Source organism: Cuculus canorus, chromosome 3 (genome assembly GCF_017976375.1).
Source record: "Cuculus canorus isolate bCucCan1 chromosome 3, bCucCan1.pri, whole genome shotgun sequence".
In the NCBI taxonomy this organism is placed as follows: Eukaryota; Metazoa; Chordata; class Aves; order Cuculiformes; family Cuculidae; genus Cuculus; species Cuculus canorus.
Window position 1 is genome coordinate 116,563,935 of NC_071403.1, and position 18,496 is coordinate 116,582,430.

Genomic DNA, 18,496 nt, shown 5'->3' on the forward strand with positions numbered 1-18,496 from the left:
AGCAGCAGGGCTGGGCCAAATCCAAGTCACAGCCTTCTGGCCCAGAAAGAAAAGTTGTAACCAAATGAAGCGTGCTAACAACATATGGAGGCCTGGGCTACTGCAGCAGTTTCATCCTCATTCAGAAAGAGAAAAAAAACCCAAAACAAAACTGTAAGATTATGCCAAACACATGATACAATTTAGGTTAGAGCTCTGCTGCTCAAAACACTCTGGCCACTGATGCTGCTTGGAATGGACTGGCTTGTTTCAGTGCTGACTTTACATCTTTTCAAAGGTTTTTCACAGGGTAAAGGGTCATGAATATATATATTTTTTTTCAACCTGAATTTATTATGCATTAAGGAGCAGTTTACTACTAAACATATTTATCCAGTCTGCATCACTTCCTTTTTTATTCACTCCCATCCCAAAGAAACTTCAAGCACACCTGAAGCACTAAAGCTGCAAGCTCCCTCTTCAAAACATGGAAGCACCTAACATTTTAAATGGGCATAGCAGATATCCTGAAATAGTCACCCAAGAAATGCCCATCCACTGACAGCCTGGCTCCTGCCTTTGGCCTTTAGACACCTAGTAATCCATACACAAAGCTGGGATATGATGCTTGTGTCCAATCTCCATGGATGTGAACTGAAATTATCTTCCATGGAAGCAGGTTGAGTTACAGAACAGAGACGACCAGGATTCTCATTTCCACTTTCATGTTTCTGCCTCAACACTGTACATATGAGATTCATAAACATAATACTAATAAATACATATGGAGATTTATTTTATAGAGCCAACCATTGCATTTGAGTGAAAAACATCTTCTTGCATAACATCTCATGCTGCACCTCTGCACCCGTAAAGCACATACTTCTTACACAAATGAAGTTATTCTGCTTCAGTAAGAATTCTGCTCTCAAAAGGAATGGAAGCAATAAACTAAATAAGGATTAAATACCAGATCTTGTCATCCTTCAATGCATTAAAAGACCAAAATAATCAAGATTTTCAAATGCTATGTCAAACCGTGCAGAGCAGGAAAGCAAACTTCTTGCTTGCTTTGGCACAGCAAGTTCTTTACAGCTTATACTTGTTGTAAGTTGGAAAATACAACATCGCATTTGCTAACCCAATAGATCATTTTCCTATCCAAAAAAGGACTGCTGCTTTTGTAAACTCACCAACTAAGGACCATTTCATGGGAAGTATTGCTTTATCTAACTTTTCATTGTAAATAATTACTTAACTTTCTCATACTCTTCTTCAACAAAAGAATAATTTTGGTGCTGAGTAATCAACTATGTGCTTTGTCAAAAGATTAATATTTAAAGTTTTCTGGTGATATGTAAAGGATTAAATACTTCAAGTAAAAAGGATGATATCTGGACATCAACAATTACATACGATTACAATAGCAGAAGCAAAGTCTAAACGGTGCTTCCAGTATTAGTTATTGCAGTTGACCCGGCTTAGCGTGGGAGAGCCCGGCTTAGAGCCTGGAGTGAATGATCCCCTTGGAAATGATTCAAGGTAATTGGGAAACATCAAGAGAGGGCTCTGGCTTGTTACTATCAGTTACAGCCCATTGCTGTGAAAAAGCACTTTGAAAGCATTGTCTGGGTCCCAGACAAAGAACAGTAGACCGTGGCTGGCTGAAAAAATTCATTTGAGTCAGCTGGTGCTTACTGACGATCAAGAGCAGCCAAACCTTTTCTACTTCGGCACCTAAAACCTGAGAGACCCTAACAAGAAGTAGTCATTACTCATGATCCCAGCCACTGAGAAACTAACTTGCTTCTAGGCTTCAGTAGTTAGAAATGTTTGGGGAATTAAGTGACAAATTCCATCTTCAAGGGAAGAACTTAACTGTCTGAAAATTACTGGACAGGTAAGTGAACCAGGATACCAACATCAGCAAGCATTGATTCAATTATTGTTTCACAAGCTGTTATTGCTTATGCCTGAGTGGCATTCAGCATGTGACACCTTCAGACAAGCAAGAAGGAAAGAAAAACCTGTTTGTGAACATCATGATTGAAATGTTGGCTCTTTTGTTCTTTACATTACTGTAACTCTACCTTCCTGTAGACACAAGGAGCTCAGAAGCAGTTCTAGACACTGTAAACACCAGTGTAGCCCAGAGCAGTGCAACCAATGGACCCTGGTGGCTTTATGTTTTGTGGTGGCACCCTGCAGGCTCCAGTAAGGTGCCTGCTGCAGCTGAGACTATTGCCAAGGCATTCACAGTGTCCCACTGTCACTTGGATTTCCCAAGGAATGCACTAAAAAGTTACTACAAAGTCTCTTCTCTCTACTGAGACACCTCCTTCATGAACCGCAGAGGCCTCTCCTCCTCTGTGGAATTCAGCTGAAGTCACTGACGCTAAAAAATGATGGGAGGAGAGGACAGTGACAGAGAACAGTTTGGATTGTTTAGAAAACTAAGCTAATAACTAAATAACAAAGGCACTACCAGCCACACCTTATTAGACCAAGAGGGTCTAAATCTTCTTCCTCTTCCTCCTCCTCTTCCTCCTCTTTTTTCTCCGCTTTTTTGGCATCTTCCACTGACGAAAACTGTGAGATTAAGTCAGGTGTCTTCTCCTCCTCGAAAAAATCCAATGCCTCATTCTCTTCGTCTTCTTTCTCATTATCAGGAATGTTTTTACCCTTGATGTCAATGGCAGTAGTAGCAGTAGATTTTGTTCCTGCAAAATACCATAGCAGACACAAAACTGAGAACACAAGATACTAACTATGTTTTATTTAATACTTTGCACCTGTTCCTGATGTTTTTTTTGGGGGGAATGAAGGACTCCACCACCTTTTGTGAAACTCCTTCAACATCACTGACTGTCCTTTCTATCCACTGCTGTGTCATTATGTGTCTGATGCGTTTACTGATTTAAAGTAGTTAAGTACAGAAAGACAGAGGAAATTATTTTTATCTCAGACATAGCAGCATATATTTAATCTGCTTATTTAAGTTCTCTATAGACAATCGAAACAACAGAATTTCCACGTGGTGTTTCATTCCATCCAAATAGATTTGTCTGAGAAGGAGTTTCCCTCTGAAGTGCGTATTTCCTTCCACTGGCTACAATAAGGTCATACTCTGCTTATATGTACGTAGCTAACTTTCACATAGTTAGTTGAAATAAAGTCCACTTTGCATTACTAATTGAATTCATTTGGGCTAAAATTATAGCACTGGACAGCATAAAAAATTTTCCACAGCAGCTCTTCAATTTACACTTAGAAATGAAGCCTGAAGTTCTAACTCCCTTCAGTATGCAAGATCCATCCAAGTGAGCAAATTCAGCAAACTGAAACGTGCTTTGACCAAGTCTTCTCACCATACTTGTTAGATGCAAAGCCCAGGAGAAGGAGCAGAGAACTCTTCCTTGCTGTGCAATCGCTGAATGTTTAGGAAAGCAATTTAAAATAATGACACTTGCTAAAAATAGGCTAGTGAGAACCATGATGGATAAAATTCATGCTTTCATCCTTTTAACTGTTAAAGTAACATGGCGTGGGAGACTCATCTTATGCAGGTCTTCAGGCTTGCATCTGCCAAATCACCCAGGGCAGATTTCATGGACTAAATGTGGATGCCTACACTGAGCAACTGGTCTTATGCTCCCCTTTCCTTACAGGCAAGAAAGTGCTGGTCACGGTAGGCGGTGGATCTTAGGATGCTGCTTATCTTATCCCCACAGTCATCTGTTTTTTACCATGAGTCTCCCTAAACACCCCTGAGATGCACAAGGTAGTATTTTCAGTGACAGCCTTTATTCTGGCATTCTCTAGTTTCTGGCTACCCGAGCGAAAAGCTTAATCGTGCTTTTAACAAGCACATTCATGGGAAAGGGGACACTCACATCTTTTCGTTACCTAAAAATTCCAGTAACTCAGGACTCGTTGCTAGGTCCTCGTTTTTTGAGATGAATTTCATGATATCATTGAACATAGCTCTTCGTTCGCAGATGTCGGATTCCCCCACGAAGAGAACTTTTCTAGGCAAGAGTGGAAGAGAAACCTGCGGATATCGTGCTGCCAGTTTCTGATAGAGCTCCTCTATCTCGCTGTACTTCTTGGACACCTGCAATGAAACACACTGACAGGGTAAGCTTCTTTACAGAGGAGACAGGAGCAGCAAAGCAGAAGTTTAAGTGTGGTGAAACATTAACCCTCGACACTGAAGTGGAAAAACATGTATTACCAAGGAGCTTTGCATATAGCCTAGCGAAAGCCTGCTGTCTGCACAGTGAATCCCCAAGCACTGTTGCTGGTCTTTTAATTCTGTTACTAAAATCTGCTCCCTAATGGAATTGAAGTTCACTGCCACATACCCAGCATCCGTTTGTCTGACAAGACATTACAAACAGCAACCAATCAACAAGACTATGTTGAAACAGCTTTAAAATATGTAGAAAGTACACTGAACTGAGATACACGAACTTTTTTCTTTCCTCACTTAATTTTCATTCCTCCCCTATCAAACTGTGTAAATTATTCATAAATCTCAATTTATGTCTAATTACACCATTGAACCTAAAATAAATGCACGCCCTCGCATCCTATCACTAATTGAGCCTTTGTGAATCTGCGTGGGCTTTGAACAACACCACCAACCGTAACAGGCGACAGAGCATACAAAGTGTGATAACGCTATATCCAAAGCATACTAATATGCTTCCCAAAAGCCTGCAGCACTCCATGAGAGCTCATTTCCAACAGTGTGGGGATGCCCTCTGCTGGAATCACCTACGACACAGGCAAGATATTAAACCTTCAGCCCTTCCTCATTTACGTCCCAGCAAGCCGGACTGACTGCAGCTCCTTGCCTGCTCTCCCTCTGCCTTAAACCCTGGCTGCCACTGGCTCCTCTTCCCTCATCTTTACCTTGGATTTGGTGCTAGAAATGCAGTAAAAGACTAGCTGAACCCAACAGCCTCAGACTAGTGCATTCAGAGCCACAGCATAGCTTGGGTTGGAAAGGACCTTTAAATTTCATCCAGTCCAACCCCTCCGACATAGACTGGAACATCTTCACTACATTAGGTTGCTGCAAATCACATCTAACATCCAACTTGACCTTGAACGCTTGCAGGTAGGGGGCAGCCAAAACTTCTCTGGGCAACCTGTGCCAGTTCCTCAGCAAAGTTTGTAAAAACTTTCTTCCTTATGTTGAATCCAAATCTACCCTCTTTCAATTTAAAAACATTGTCCCTTGTCCTGTTACTACAGGCCCCAGTACAAGTCTTTCTCCATCTTTCTCATAAACCCCCTTTAAGCATTGAAAGGCTGCTCTAAGGTCTCCCCGAAGCCTTCTCTTGTCCAGGTTGAACAATCTCAACTGTCTCAGCCCTTCCTCACAGGACAGGTGTTCCATCCCTTTGACCATTTTTGTGGCCACCTCCTGGACCTGCGCCCCCAAAAGTCCATGTGTTTCCTGTGCTGCAGGCTCCAGAGCTGGACACAGAACTCTGGGTGGGGTCTCACCAGAGTTGAGGGGCAAAATCACCTACCCCTACCTGCTGGCCATGCTTCTTTTGATGCATGCCAGGATACCATCAGCTTTTTGAGCTGCGAGCATACACTTGGCTCTCCTTGTTTCAAAGCAGCAGCACAAAAGCACTGCAGCGAACTTACACAACATTGGCCAGACTATTTTCTCAGGCTGAGTCCCACACATCACCCAAAGCATTCTCACCCCTTTCCAGTCAGGAAGCACTGCTGTGCCATGACAATTCTGGACCCTTTCAGGTTGACGTCCTCTGACAATTTTTCAGGAGAAAGGCATTTTCTGCTTCTCCTGGTACCATTCAAAACACTTTGAAAAGATCCTATGGCCCAAAATGTCAGGATTAAAAATAAATGCTGCTCTAAAAGACATTTTATCATTCCTATTAAAGTTCAATTTGATTAATATTCAAATACATTTCTTCTGTTGCCTGTAATTCCTCTAGGTCTTGATCCCACGATTATCCTCTCCCCCTCTATGCCTCTAACCGAACTCCATGAACACTGTGGAGCAAAACCCCCACCACCTGTAAGTCAGCCTGAGTGCAAGCACTTCAAGGCGTTCTGTCAAGTCGCAATATCAAAGGCTCAATCTACTCCACTTCAAAAGAGTCAATCATGCAAATACGGCAAAGCATGTGCATATTTGCCAGGTCAAGACCCTATTTGCCTGTAACAATTAACATCCAACATCAAACTGAAAGAAAGACAGGGATGCTTTTGAATATTTTTTGCATCAGGAACAAATAAGTGGAATAAGATCAAATATAGCTAGAAGGTTAAGAAAACCACTGGGAAGTTCAAAGTGAGAGCCTGAAGTTTGCTGCTAATCCCTCAAATCTCATGCATGTGCCTTGCCCCCTTCTTCAGGAGAACTTCATGCATGAAAGTACACACATCAGAATGCCTGCAGGATACGAACCTGGGACTCTCAGATGTGAGTAGGAGAATTTGATCTCGCTCAGTATTAATGGGATTTAATGCCTCCTTTCCCTAGGCGCCTTTTAATGTCCCATTTCTGACCTCAAACTTGTCTACATATGCTTTATATTCACTGCAAGGATTTCAATGAAATGGAGCTCTCAGATAGAGCTAATGCAAGCCCTTTGGCCAGCCAACGCGCACTACTGAAGTTGCACTATTTTGCACTTGATTTTGCACTATTACATGAAATACTTACGGCTACTCTGACATTCTTTTTACAAAGCCCACTTCTTAAAACCATCACAAACTGAAGGTACAGCAACACTGTCCTTTATACAACCACCAGCTTTGGATTCAGGAATCAAAAGCATCCCTTTCTGTAGAGAGCACAAATCACGTTTTCACTTGTAGATTCCCAGCTTAAGCTGTTACTAGAATTAATCTTGCTTGGTGACCTCGTGGGTATGCATTATTGTGGATTTTAATTACACGACCACACGCTGTTCTCCCCACCTGTTTTGCCCAGCAGAAGAGCAAGCACTCTAATATCTCTTTTTTATCAACATGAACTCTTAACAGCTCCTGAACCTACTGCTACATGGAGCAGGGATATTTTTCTCCGCTCTCGTATCACAGAGGTTATAATGTGAAGGAATTTATCATCACAACACACCTGTATAGTCAGGAAATACCAACTCCAGCTCATAGATCTTGAGGCCCACAGAAAGAAGAGCAACATATGCAAACAGGCAACGATGAAAACATAGATGAAAACACACCCATGTACTTACGCACACTCCCTCATTTTATGAGAGGAAGACAGTTCTACAGCAAAATTCCTCCCAAGAAAGTGCTGTGCCTGTCAAACATCAGTAGTTATTTGTTCAGTTTTGTAAAAGAATGAACTTGACTAATAAAAGTAACTTGTAAAAAAGCAGCAATTAAACTGGGCACAGATAGAAAGAGAAGGCACTGTAGACTGGGTGGATATTTAATAAGACCGGGAAGAAAGAAGTTAATTGCTAAAATAGGTAAGGTGTGGCTAGAAGAAATGCATTTAAGATAAACAAAGCCTTTTCTTCTTCTCATAGAAAATGACAGATCTACAGGCAATAATTAAATATCGGCTTTGCAGCAATACCTCTGATGCAGCATCAAAGATAAAACCAATTTCATTCTTTTAATAGGGCAAGAGTATTCTGACTTTTGAAAGAAATACAACTGAGTTTTCCTTCAATCACCAAATATAACCTCAAGGTTCTACAACCCATTTCCCTTGTTTTACAAATATAATTTTTTTTTACTTAAAAAATCCTTCTAGTTTCTAAAAATTTAGATCTGAAAGTCATCAAAGAAGTTAATTTATTCTTCCATTAATGCTTCACAAGCGCTTCAATGGAAATGCCATGATACTGATTTTGCACAGTCCCATTATGGCCGAGGAACAGGGAACTTTGGATTGTTCACACTCGCAGTAAAGGGTAGTAACTCCACAGGTCAGATCTGAAATCTCTTTTTGCTGTTCATCTGGTTTTGGTCACCGGCCCTTAATGCATCTCGATCCAGTGTGATGTGAATTGCAGCCCAGAGATCACAGCTAGCTTAGAGGATGCTTTTGTCTTGCCTACCAGGGGATACAGAGAAGCTATTTGGAAAACAAAAGCTGCTCAATCACATCGCTGCCGGCAGTTGCTCACAGCCCAATGAACAGGAAAACAGTTTCGCTGCTGCCACCTAGGGCATGAGAGTCTGCAGAGCAGCCACTTCAGCTGGAAGCAGGCAGTAGAACACCTAGACAGGGAAAATCGGTTTAGCTGACATATCAGGGAGAGAAAGAGAGGAAGGAGGAAAGAAGAAAAACCACAAAGGGTCTCGAAACACAAACCTGGCTCCTGAGGTGGCCCAGACAGGATTAATGTAACCAGAGCTACTGAAAATCCTGCCTCATCTATCCATCTTTAACTTACCTGTCGGCTCAGCGCTGCGATGTTGGCTCTTTCTTCCAACATCTCAAATTTGATAATTTCAACAGCAAAACAAGTTCCCTCTCCCATCCTGCTGCCACGCTTGGGAAGGCAGAACGGGCACACAGTCCCTCCTGTTCACGTTAGCCCTGCTGCCCAATGTAACCTCATTCTTCTCCGCTAATTCCCCAGCCACTCGGTTCTCTCACAGTTCACCTGCAAACTCTCTGGGAAGGGTTTCAGTTCTTTTTTGCGCTGGTATAACATCCAGGAGAATGAGGTACTACAGAGACACTCAGCAATATGGGTGCAATCCCCAACCAGCCACAGGGCTGGGATTCACCTCCAGGTTAAGACAACTGCCCAAATGTAGGAGGTGTCTCAGCTCTCCTGACAGTGAGATAGTCACTACATTTCGGCCAGAAGTAACTGAAAATCAACTCACCTGAACACAGGCAGCTAGTGGTACCTGAGATGGTGTATTGTATTTCACCTCACTCTGCTCCAGGACCGTGCCCATGATTTTGCATCTTGTGTCACATCTGCCAGCCCTACGCAGACATCTAGGATGACTTAGGCTTTCTCAAATGGTACCAGCCACGTACGCTACGCAAAGTGGATTCTCCCACAAAACACAGGCTCAGCTATGTTCTTCTCAACAGTACTGCACTGACTGGGATGGGAGCTTAGAAATCTGCAGCAAATGTAGACACCTAATCACAGAGAGCAGAGTGTTCTGCCTAATGGGAGCCATCTGAAAGTAGGGGCTGGGAGCGGATGATCTTTAAGGTCCCTTCCAATCCAAGCCATTCTAGGATCTGAGATGCTTTAGAGTATCCAAGAGACTTGTGTGAGGCAAGGAAATATCACACAGGACCTATGGGAGACCCAGAACCTTCTGAAGGCTAAGTGGAAAATCCCAGGGCACTGCTGGTGGTCTGTACGGTGAGTTGTGTGCAACTCAATTGAGCCTAAAGCATTTGTGCTTGGAAGTGACGGTCCCCACCCCAACTATCTAAAATGCAGAATGCTTTCCCTTTACAGACAAAGAAGAGAGGCATCTCCAGAGGATAAGTCACCTCATTCCCCTTCTCATTGACCATAAAAGCACAGACAGGCTCATATTAAAATACCCAACATACAAAGAGTTAAGTTAGGACAGGTGAATCCCTCTGTTCATTCTAGAACTACATACAGAAAGCACTCATCGCAACAAATCCATGCAAAGCATCCATCCTTCAACCCCCCAGCTCACAGATTTAAATCACTCTCAGACACCGAAGTATATGATATGTCCGACTTCGTCAGCGAAAAGAAATGTATCTGATGAGGTGGATGTTATTCCTCTCAGACTACACCGATTTTCTTCTTCATGAAGAATGAAATGTCAGGAGGCCTGACCAGAGAAGAAATCAGAAAGGATCATTTCATTTAAGAAGAGCAACTAAGTGCTAAAAATCCTCCTAGAGAGAGCAGGTGTGGGAACAGACAATCTCAGCAAGCGGGGGGCCACAGTAGGAAGTCTGTTTCTCCTCCGAATAGACAAGCTGATTTTATCTACTGTTTCTTAAGTGAAGCAAAATGTTAGATGACAATTGCCCAGTTTAACACCTTGGTTTTAGTCAGGTTCTTTCTTGCTCAGAGCTGCACGGAAATATTACATAATAAAGCAGGCACTGCTGCAGAAAAAAAAGCAATGACATATCCCCTTCTCTTATCTGCCCTATATAACTAAATAACAATCCCCCAAATACCCATTTTTAGCCAGGACCAGTTCCTCAGCTGAGGTTACAGAATAGCCACTGCGTGACACTGGCACGCAGAAGGAAGCACTGCAGAAGCAAGAACAAGCATTCAGGGACCAGGGAGAACAGAACAGACTCATGCCAGCCTTGCTGCTTTTACCATGATGTTAAATACAGCACAAGGAGTGCAATAGATGCATGAGATCTGCTCACCACGTAACTCTTGACAACACTGACAGCTGTGACTTTATCTGCAAATCAGACTGTGTATATACCCATTTATCAGCTATCTTCTACGGAGCGCGACTTACACTCGGGCTAATGGTCTACCACGTACCATGCACTAACATCAGTGACATTACAGTTATCCCCAAAACATCTGAAAAGAGCACATGTTCACAGCATGCAACAGTGCATCCCTTCACAGTCAACAGACAGAGAAACTCACTTCTTGGGGGTAGTTCGGCAAATATGAAACGTACTCCAGTGCACCTTTTTCCATCGACTCAAAAGAGAGTCCCAGCTGAGAGAGCTCAAGTGGGCGTGCGTGTGTTATCGGTGGCTTAAAACAGGGGAAATGTATCTCACGTGCTAAGTTTTCAAACCTTTACTTTGCAGGTATCACAAAAAAGACAATACAAAAATGTTTTCTATGGAAACTTCCTTGTAAAACTCTCTTACTAAGGATTTTAAAAACCATGTAAAGACTAACAGACCAAGGCTAATAGGTCTAGGATAACCTATTGCAAGGTTAATTCATCATATTCCCCCATATGATTCTCTCTCCAGTCAAGTAAACTATCATATATTTATTTTGTGTATATGCACACTGTAGCAGGACTTATAAAAATCTTAATTATTTTCTATTTGTTGATCCAAAATGCCTTAAAGGCAACAACAAACAGTCATTGTCACTTTGAGCTCCTGGAACAAAACATTCAATTAATGTATGTATAATACTCCTACTGCAGAAATGATACACTGTTTGTCCTACCAAGGACCTTGATCCAGAGAAGCTGAGATGACAAAGTATCTGCTACATCAGGACCTAAATAATCAAAGTTGATGAAGAAAGTGATCATTAACACAGAGATGATTAAACATTTACCATAAATTGAACTACATCTTCAGGCTTGTGCTTTGCTGATTTGAAGGCAGCCAGTTGGGTAACAACGACGATGTGATACTCTACATGGCCAGACATCATTTTCCCACGGATTTCCTGATATTCTGGTACTGACAAATCCAGCCCCGTGTGCGTATTCTGAATTTGCCTGGGGGAAAAAATACAAGCAGAGTTCAGGCACTGGCATGAAGATTTTCAACTGACCCTTCCCGAGCATCCAGTTCAAAGCTCACGAAAGCCAGTGCCTCCCATTTCAAGACAGCACAAGACAAACTCCACCCCAACGCTGTTCCTACTCTGCAACAACACAAATTCAGACACAGCCAGCTTCCTACGTTCTATCCCAAAGCACCTTCCACTGGACACTTCAGAAAAAAAATGCCAGAACAAAGCATTTCTGGGAACAGAAGATAGGGATTTATTCAGAATAGGACTCTGCTCACAGGAGTTGAAGGTGCTTGTCCTACCCAGCAGAGCAGATGAGAAGACCCCATGATTTCTCATCACAGCTTGTTTTGAAGCAAAGGTCTGCTCACTACAATTCACACCAAGTCTCATCCACCTCTCCTTTGACTTAGGACACTGCAGGAATGGCAGAGATCATAGCTGAAAGAGGTCACAAAAGGAATAAGGAGCTTGCTTGAGTGCAGGGACAACGTGCATTTTGTAAGAGCCAACCAGGGAGCAAGATAAAATCCTGAAATACAAAGAGAAGTTGCTGGAGCAGACTGCTGGGCCAACCACAGTTTCCATCTGTGGAGCTGCTTGAGAAAAACTAGACAAACACCTACCAGGAATGAGCAAGTTAAAGGAGGTCCCAGTCTTTTCAAGGCACTGGCACAGGCTGCCCAAGGAAGCTGTGGATGCCTTGTTCCTCGAAGTGTCCAAGAGCAGGTCAGATGGGACTTTGAGCAGCCTGGTCCAGTGGGAGGTGTCCCTGCCCATGGCAGAGGGTTGGAACTAGATGATCTTTAAGGTCCCTTCCAATCCAAACCATTCTATGATTCTACGATTAACCTCTGTGAGCTGCCAACATTCAGAACCATCCAGGACTTGTCTTGGAGGAAAAGGCAATAACGGCGCTGCAGCACTTTACTCATCACATTTTTCTCCTGCCAGCTTCAGATCCACTCAACCATGGTGTCACCTTCCGCCTGGATTCCTACCCAAGTTCTATGACATTTTTGCAAGACGAATGGCAGGATCATATTATAGTGCTCACACATCAAAAGTATAACTGAGCAGATGGGCACAAGAGAATGGTACATTTAACGAGATAAAGAATCTGCTTCACTAGAATGGAAACCAAAACTGATCGGGGATCCTTCCCCCAAAGCTACTCCCATGCCAAGCCATGGCACACTCTCTAAAGCTGTCACTGGAACCAAGTACTCTGCCAGAAGCCAAAAGAAATTTATCATCCAGAGCATCGAATACTCTCGGAACACATCTCCGTGTCCCTCCTATGTATGAGTGAATGTTTTTTAATGATATCAGAAGAAACTGTTTAAAAAAACCAAACCTTTTCATTAAATATTTATTCTGCTTTTTTTGTTTTAAAACCTTAGCCACATGGACAATGTCAAATCCCTTCTTCTCTGGACTTCCTGTAGATTGCAGAGGTGTCTTGTGGAATTCTTGCCTCTGTCTTCAGGAAGTTTAGATTCATTAACACAGGTGCCCTTTCACCTAAGGATATACGAGGTGTATGAACTTAAAATACACTTTAAAGAGGTTTAAACAATCTAGTCTCAAATAAAGTTTCAAAAGACTCCTCTCATCATGTCAAAACTTGACCAGTTCTTTTGAAACTTGAGTTTTGCCAGAAGGTGACCTGTGAATCTCCAATACAAAACTGAATAAAAAAAAACTTCTTAGAGAGTTCTCTGTAACATGGATAGCAACGGAACTGATAGGGTTGTCAGGCACTGGAACAGGCTGTCCAGGGAAGTAGCTGAGTCACCATCCCTGGAGGTGTTTAAAAGATGTGTAGACGTGGTGCTTACAGACAGAGTTTAGTGGTGGACTTGGTACTGTTATGTTTACAGTCGGACTCAGGATCTTAAAGGTCTTTTCTAATGTAAATGATTCAGTGCTGCTTTGGGAAACAAAGGCACAGGCCCAACTTTGTACCCAATCCTCTCTGAAAGGTATGCTTAACACATTAGAACTTCAAAACCAGCTCTATCATCATCAATATTTTGTACTAGATACCTAAATGCCATTCAGTTTGCTCCAATTCTCATTTCCTGCTAGCCAAGGACTTGAGTTTACACTAACAGATAAAATGTTGTTCTCAGTTACAGGCTGTTGGGCTGTAAACACAGAATCAATAGTACTTATGTATAAACACAGAGGTGCCTGGCTTTCACCCAGCAGTCTGTCAAACCTCTAAGCAGGTGTCATTATCTGGAGCGTTGTCTTCTTCAGTGGCAGCCAAAATGCTGACCCAAAGGACACCTGTCAGCAAAATCAGCTGGAGATGGTTCTTATTTATAACGTGCCTGCAGCAGGAGGATTGGTCTCCAAACGCGGAGTCATTCAGAAGTTGTGACTGCAGCTACAAGAGCGAACAGGTCTGTCGGCTGGTACTCTGAAGTGACTTATTTCTGTTATCACAGCCACAGAGAGAAGATACATAGCAAATTAACCTGCATTTCACCTTTGATGTGAACAAAAGGAAAACTCACCAGTAAACCATCCTGCCCAAATGGCTTTATTTAGCTTAGAACACCAACCAGGCACCGAGATGAGACAACAACTTCACTGTAAGAGCTGCTGCATCAGAGTCCTAAAAATGCCATGAAGTTAATAAGAACCTTACCTAGACGCAGGGTTTTCCTTTTAAAGTGGTTAAAAGTCTCAGTTGCAATGCAAAGCAATTAGAGGTAGAGGGAATAGCTGCATTTTTGCTCATTTGCTTCAGGCCTTGTGATCACTTTCATTACCATCTCTACAAGAAAAGCACCACTATTGCCTCTTCCACTGGAAAAGCTTTTTTAATATAAAAATTATTCTGAGGGAGGCTGAGACAGACACAGCACAACACCTGAAGCAGACATTAGTTCTCGTAATGTGCTTTAGCTTCAAAATAAGCAGCCCTCAGTGTGTTAATTCAATCAATACTGTTATTGTTGTTATTCAAACAGCACCTACAAATCTCAAGACAAAATATATTCTCATTGCATTTTCAAATAAAAACAAATTATTTTTACACTAGTAGCTTTGAAAAAGAAATAAAAGGAGAAAGCTGGTTGTTAAAATTAGACACACAGGTTTATCGCTTCTACTCCTTATTTAAATCGAGCTCGTCTATCTCTAAGCTGCACTTCCACCTACGATAGACGGTTATAAGGGGAGATTTGGGCACACAGTTAACTTGCCTAACATGAACCACTTTAACACAACGAGACCATTCATACCAGTTACACAGTGCTTGCACAATCCGATCACGCAGGATTGGCAAAGGACAGAGGAAGGGGAAATGATATAAAGGTCAGCTGAACAGAGGAGCTTCCAGTTTACGGAAGAGCCACAAGTTTGCATTCTTGTCTTTTGATTTGCATACAATGTAGAGGCTGTGTATTTTAATTAATCTGCTTTCTGTGCTGGAAGGCTAAGATGGGACAGAAGGGAAAGCAGCCACTGCAAGTGAGAAAGGAAAGTAAGGGATGCAAGAACTGTGACCAAAGAAACTTTATTCCAATGTCTGTGTGGCAAGGAGAGCAGACTCTGCAGTTTCTGCCCTGAGAAAGTCAGTCCTACCCGCAGCACCCAGTTCTAACAACCCCCACCCATAGGGGACCAAATTGTGACAACCCAGGTCATGGGGAAAGGAAAAAAAAACCCTAGTAAAACTAGCTTATTCATTAAGTGAAGGCAAGATAGTAGACACAAATTAGGCAGAAAATATTTTTATTTCTCTGTATAGTCTAAGTATACAAATTATCATTAATTTATATTACCATAGCAACTAGGAACTCTTCTCCCAAAGCAAAACCAGTACATATAGAGTGACAAAGGTCACAACTGTAGAGCTATCTTATCTCACAATCTAAAATATACATTCCCTTGCTAAAGCCTTAATCTCCCATATATATATACATCCAATATTAACACTGAAAGCATTCCAGTATCCGTGGGACAAGATGCAAGTGGTAAAGTCTATTGACCGTTAAATGAATACAGGTGTTCAGACTTCCATCTCCATGGCTAAAGCCTTATACAAAGTCAGTCCAACAAAACACGTATGTGAGTTAAGTCAGATACCTTTGAAGATCCAAGGTCACTGCTCTAAAGGACGTTAGGCCCTGATACAGCCAAACATTTAAGGATTAAAATAATGGCTTTGACGTTAATGTCACCGAAATAGTTTCTAGTTATGTCCTAGGAGGTAGGCGCAAGGGTCAAGACCTTGCTGAATCAACATTCCTGTTCCTCATATGACATCTGACAAGGAACTGCTTCCATGTGGTCTCAAATATGGAAAAGAGAAGTAGTTCTATCGTTTCTCCATAAATATTGCCACAAGTGTTTTCTTCTTGAGGCATTTCTCTTGCAGGTTCTTTGCCACATTTAGGAAAATACAGGTTTTTAAAACTCAGTGAAACTAAAAGAGCACTGCTGCATCCACCCAAGGTGAATCCATCCAGAATGAATTTTCATAGAATCATTTAATCATTACGGTTGGAAAAGACCTCCAATATGATCCACCCCAACTGCTAAACCGTGCCTGCTAAACCATGTCCCAAAGTACCACGTCTACACCTTTTTTTAACGCCTCCAAAGAAGGAGACTCCACCACTTCTCTGATTTTTGAATTTAATTCCTTCTGACCCACCATGCAACACTGACACAGAAAAGGTGTTTCCAGAGGGTGAGAGCATCCGCAGTGTCAATGTGGAAGGGGAACGACCCTGAGTTACCACAGGAGGAAAGGACCAAACGGACAGGCCAGGCAGCAGTTATGTGTCCTAGCTGCGAAATGCCAAAAAAACTCAAGGAACCGCGTATTTCTGAAGTGTCCTGGGGGCAAATCCATGCACCATGCACTGTGCACCTCAGCCTCACCTCAGCACCGCCACCGCCCTCAGTGTCTCCTCAGTGCCAGCTCGCCCTCAGCCTCCCCTCAACTCCATCAGTGCCCTCAGCCTCCCCTTGCCTTCACAACGGCCCTCAGCCTCTCCTCGGGTTCATCACCCCCCTGGGCTTCCCTTCGGCTCCACCATCCCTCCCAGCCTGCCCTCTGCTCCTGCTGCCCCTCAGCCTCCCTTCAGCCTCCCATCAGCTCCACCATCACCCTCGGCCTCCCCTCAGCTCCTGCGGCCCCTTGGCCTGCCCCGGGCTCCATGATTGCTCTGGGTGTCCCCTCGGTTCTGCCATGACCCTCTCAGCCTCCCCTCAGCCTCCCGATCGCTCTCAGCCCTCCCTGCTTCTTGGCTTCACCATCGCCCTCAGGCTTTCCATGGCTCGGCCACTATCTTCAGCCTCCCCTTGGCTCCTCCACCGCCCTCAGCCCCACAATCGTCCCAGCCTCCCCTCACCTCCTGGATCGCCTTCAGCCTCCCCTTGGCACCTGCCGCCTCCTGACCTCCTCCCTCAGCCCCATGACCGTCCATTGCTCCTCGACCTCCTCCATCGCCCCCAGCCTCCCCTGGGTTCCTCCACTGCTCCTCGACCTCCACCATCGCCCCCGGCCTCCCCTCAACACCGGCCGCCCCCTGACCTCCTCCCTCAGCCCCATGACCGTCCCCAGCCTCCCTTCAGCTCGTGGATCGCCTTCAGCCTTCCCTGGGCTCCATGACTGTCCTGGGTGTCCCCTCTGCTCTGCCTCCCCTCTGCTCCTGGTGCCCCTCGGCCTCCCCACAGCTCCATGATCGACCTCAGCTCACCCTCAGCTCCCGCCACTCCCTTCAGCCTCCCCTCCAGTCCTGCTGCCTCTCGGCCTCCCCGATCGCCCTGGGTGTTCCCTCGATTCTGTCATTGCCCCTCTCAGCTTCCGCTCCACGATGGCTCCCAGCCTCCCCTCGCCCCTCAGCTCCACGATCGTCCCCACCCTCCCGTCAGCGCCGCGTTCACCGCCACCCCCTCTCCACCCCGAGCTCCGCGCAGCAGCGAGGCCTCTCCCCCCCACCCCGAGCTCCACGCAGCAGGCACGTCACTGCCCCCCCCCCTCGAGCTCGGAGCTCCGCGCAGCAGCGGGGTTCACGCCCGCCCCCGCCTTCCGTACCTGCTGGTGCCGAGCGCGGCGCGCGGCGGACGGCGCTGCATGGCGGGGAGCGCGGCCCCTCGGCTCGGCCGGTCCCTCCCGCAGGCCGGGCGGTGCCGGGTCCCGCCCCGGCGGGCTGCAAAAGGCTCGCTGGGAGCGGCCGGGACAGGAAAAAGGTCCTGGAAGGGAAAAGAAAATAAGCCCCTTCAACCGTAGTCGGCAGGATTCGAACCTGCGCGGGGAGACCCCAATGGATTTCTAGTCCATCGCCTTAACCACTCGGCCACGACTACATCGGCAAGTTAGGCGCTTGGCACGAAACAGTCACTAATGCAGCTTTAGACTCATAGAATCAGACTCACTGGGTTGGAAAACACCCTTAGATCACCGAGTCCAACTATTCTCTCTGGTACTAAACCTTGTACTCCTCCTTTTCCTTTATCGGACCAAAACATTTCCCCCATGACATCCGTGTGTCCATCTCCTAAGTGCAAATAGCTGGCACGCCTCTCTCTGCCTGACTCTGTCACGACTACACTGACATGTGGATTTTCAGGCACGAAAGCTCCACTAATTCACTCTTGTACTCTTCCCGTATATGACCAAAACATTTCCCCCATGACATCCCTGTGCCACTCTCCTCAGTTCAAACAGCTGGCACACCTCTGCCTCCCTCGGACACCATCGCCTTAACCACTCCAACACGTTGCTCTTTTAGCATGAAAGCTCCATTAATTCATCCCCTCTGTCTTCCTTTTCACTTACAGGACTAAAACATTTCCCACATGACATCCGTGTGTCCATCTTCTATGTGCAAATAGCTGGCACACCTCTCTCTGCCTCGCTCAGTCAGCACTACACCAACATGCTGTTGTTCTGGCATCAAAGTTCCACTAATTCATCCTTGCTCTGTTGTTTTTTTGGGTTTTTTTTTTCCTTTATGGGACCAAAATGTTTCCCTGGTGACATCTCTGTGCCCACCTTGTAAGTGGAAATAGCTGACACGCCTCTC

At 44.5% G+C, this 18,496-nt stretch overlaps 1 protein-coding gene and 1 non-coding gene across 3 annotated transcripts in view; both read right to left on the bottom strand.

Moving 5' to 3' along the window:
• The window catches only part of HS1BP3 (HCLS1 binding protein 3), a 52,049-nt gene extending 34,393 nt beyond the window's left edge, over positions 1 to 17,656 (bottom strand). Inside the window, exons 1-4 of one of the 2 annotated variants that reach the window (XM_054062947.1) lie at positions 17,506 to 17,656; positions 11,259 to 11,424; positions 3,886 to 4,093; positions 2,474 to 2,699 (exon numbers count right to left, since the gene is read on the bottom strand). In XM_054062947.1, coding sequence (XP_053918922.1) covers positions 2,474 to 2,699; positions 3,886 to 4,093; positions 11,259 to 11,424; positions 17,506 to 17,546 — 641 coding nt within the window. In that variant the 5' untranslated portion in view covers positions 17,547 to 17,656. Of the gene's footprint in view, positions 1 to 2,473; positions 2,700 to 3,885; positions 4,094 to 11,258; positions 11,425 to 13,966; positions 13,993 to 17,505 lie in introns of those variants that run through there. The other variant, XM_054062949.1, reaches the window with a different exon arrangement.
• Positions 17,657 to 17,695: 39 nt separating this feature from the next.
• Positions 17,696 to 17,777, bottom strand: TRNAS-AGA (transfer RNA serine (anticodon AGA)). The gene has a single exon. It is a non-coding gene; the product is annotated as a tRNA-Ser (tRNA).
• Positions 17,778 to 18,496: the final 719 nt, after the last annotated feature.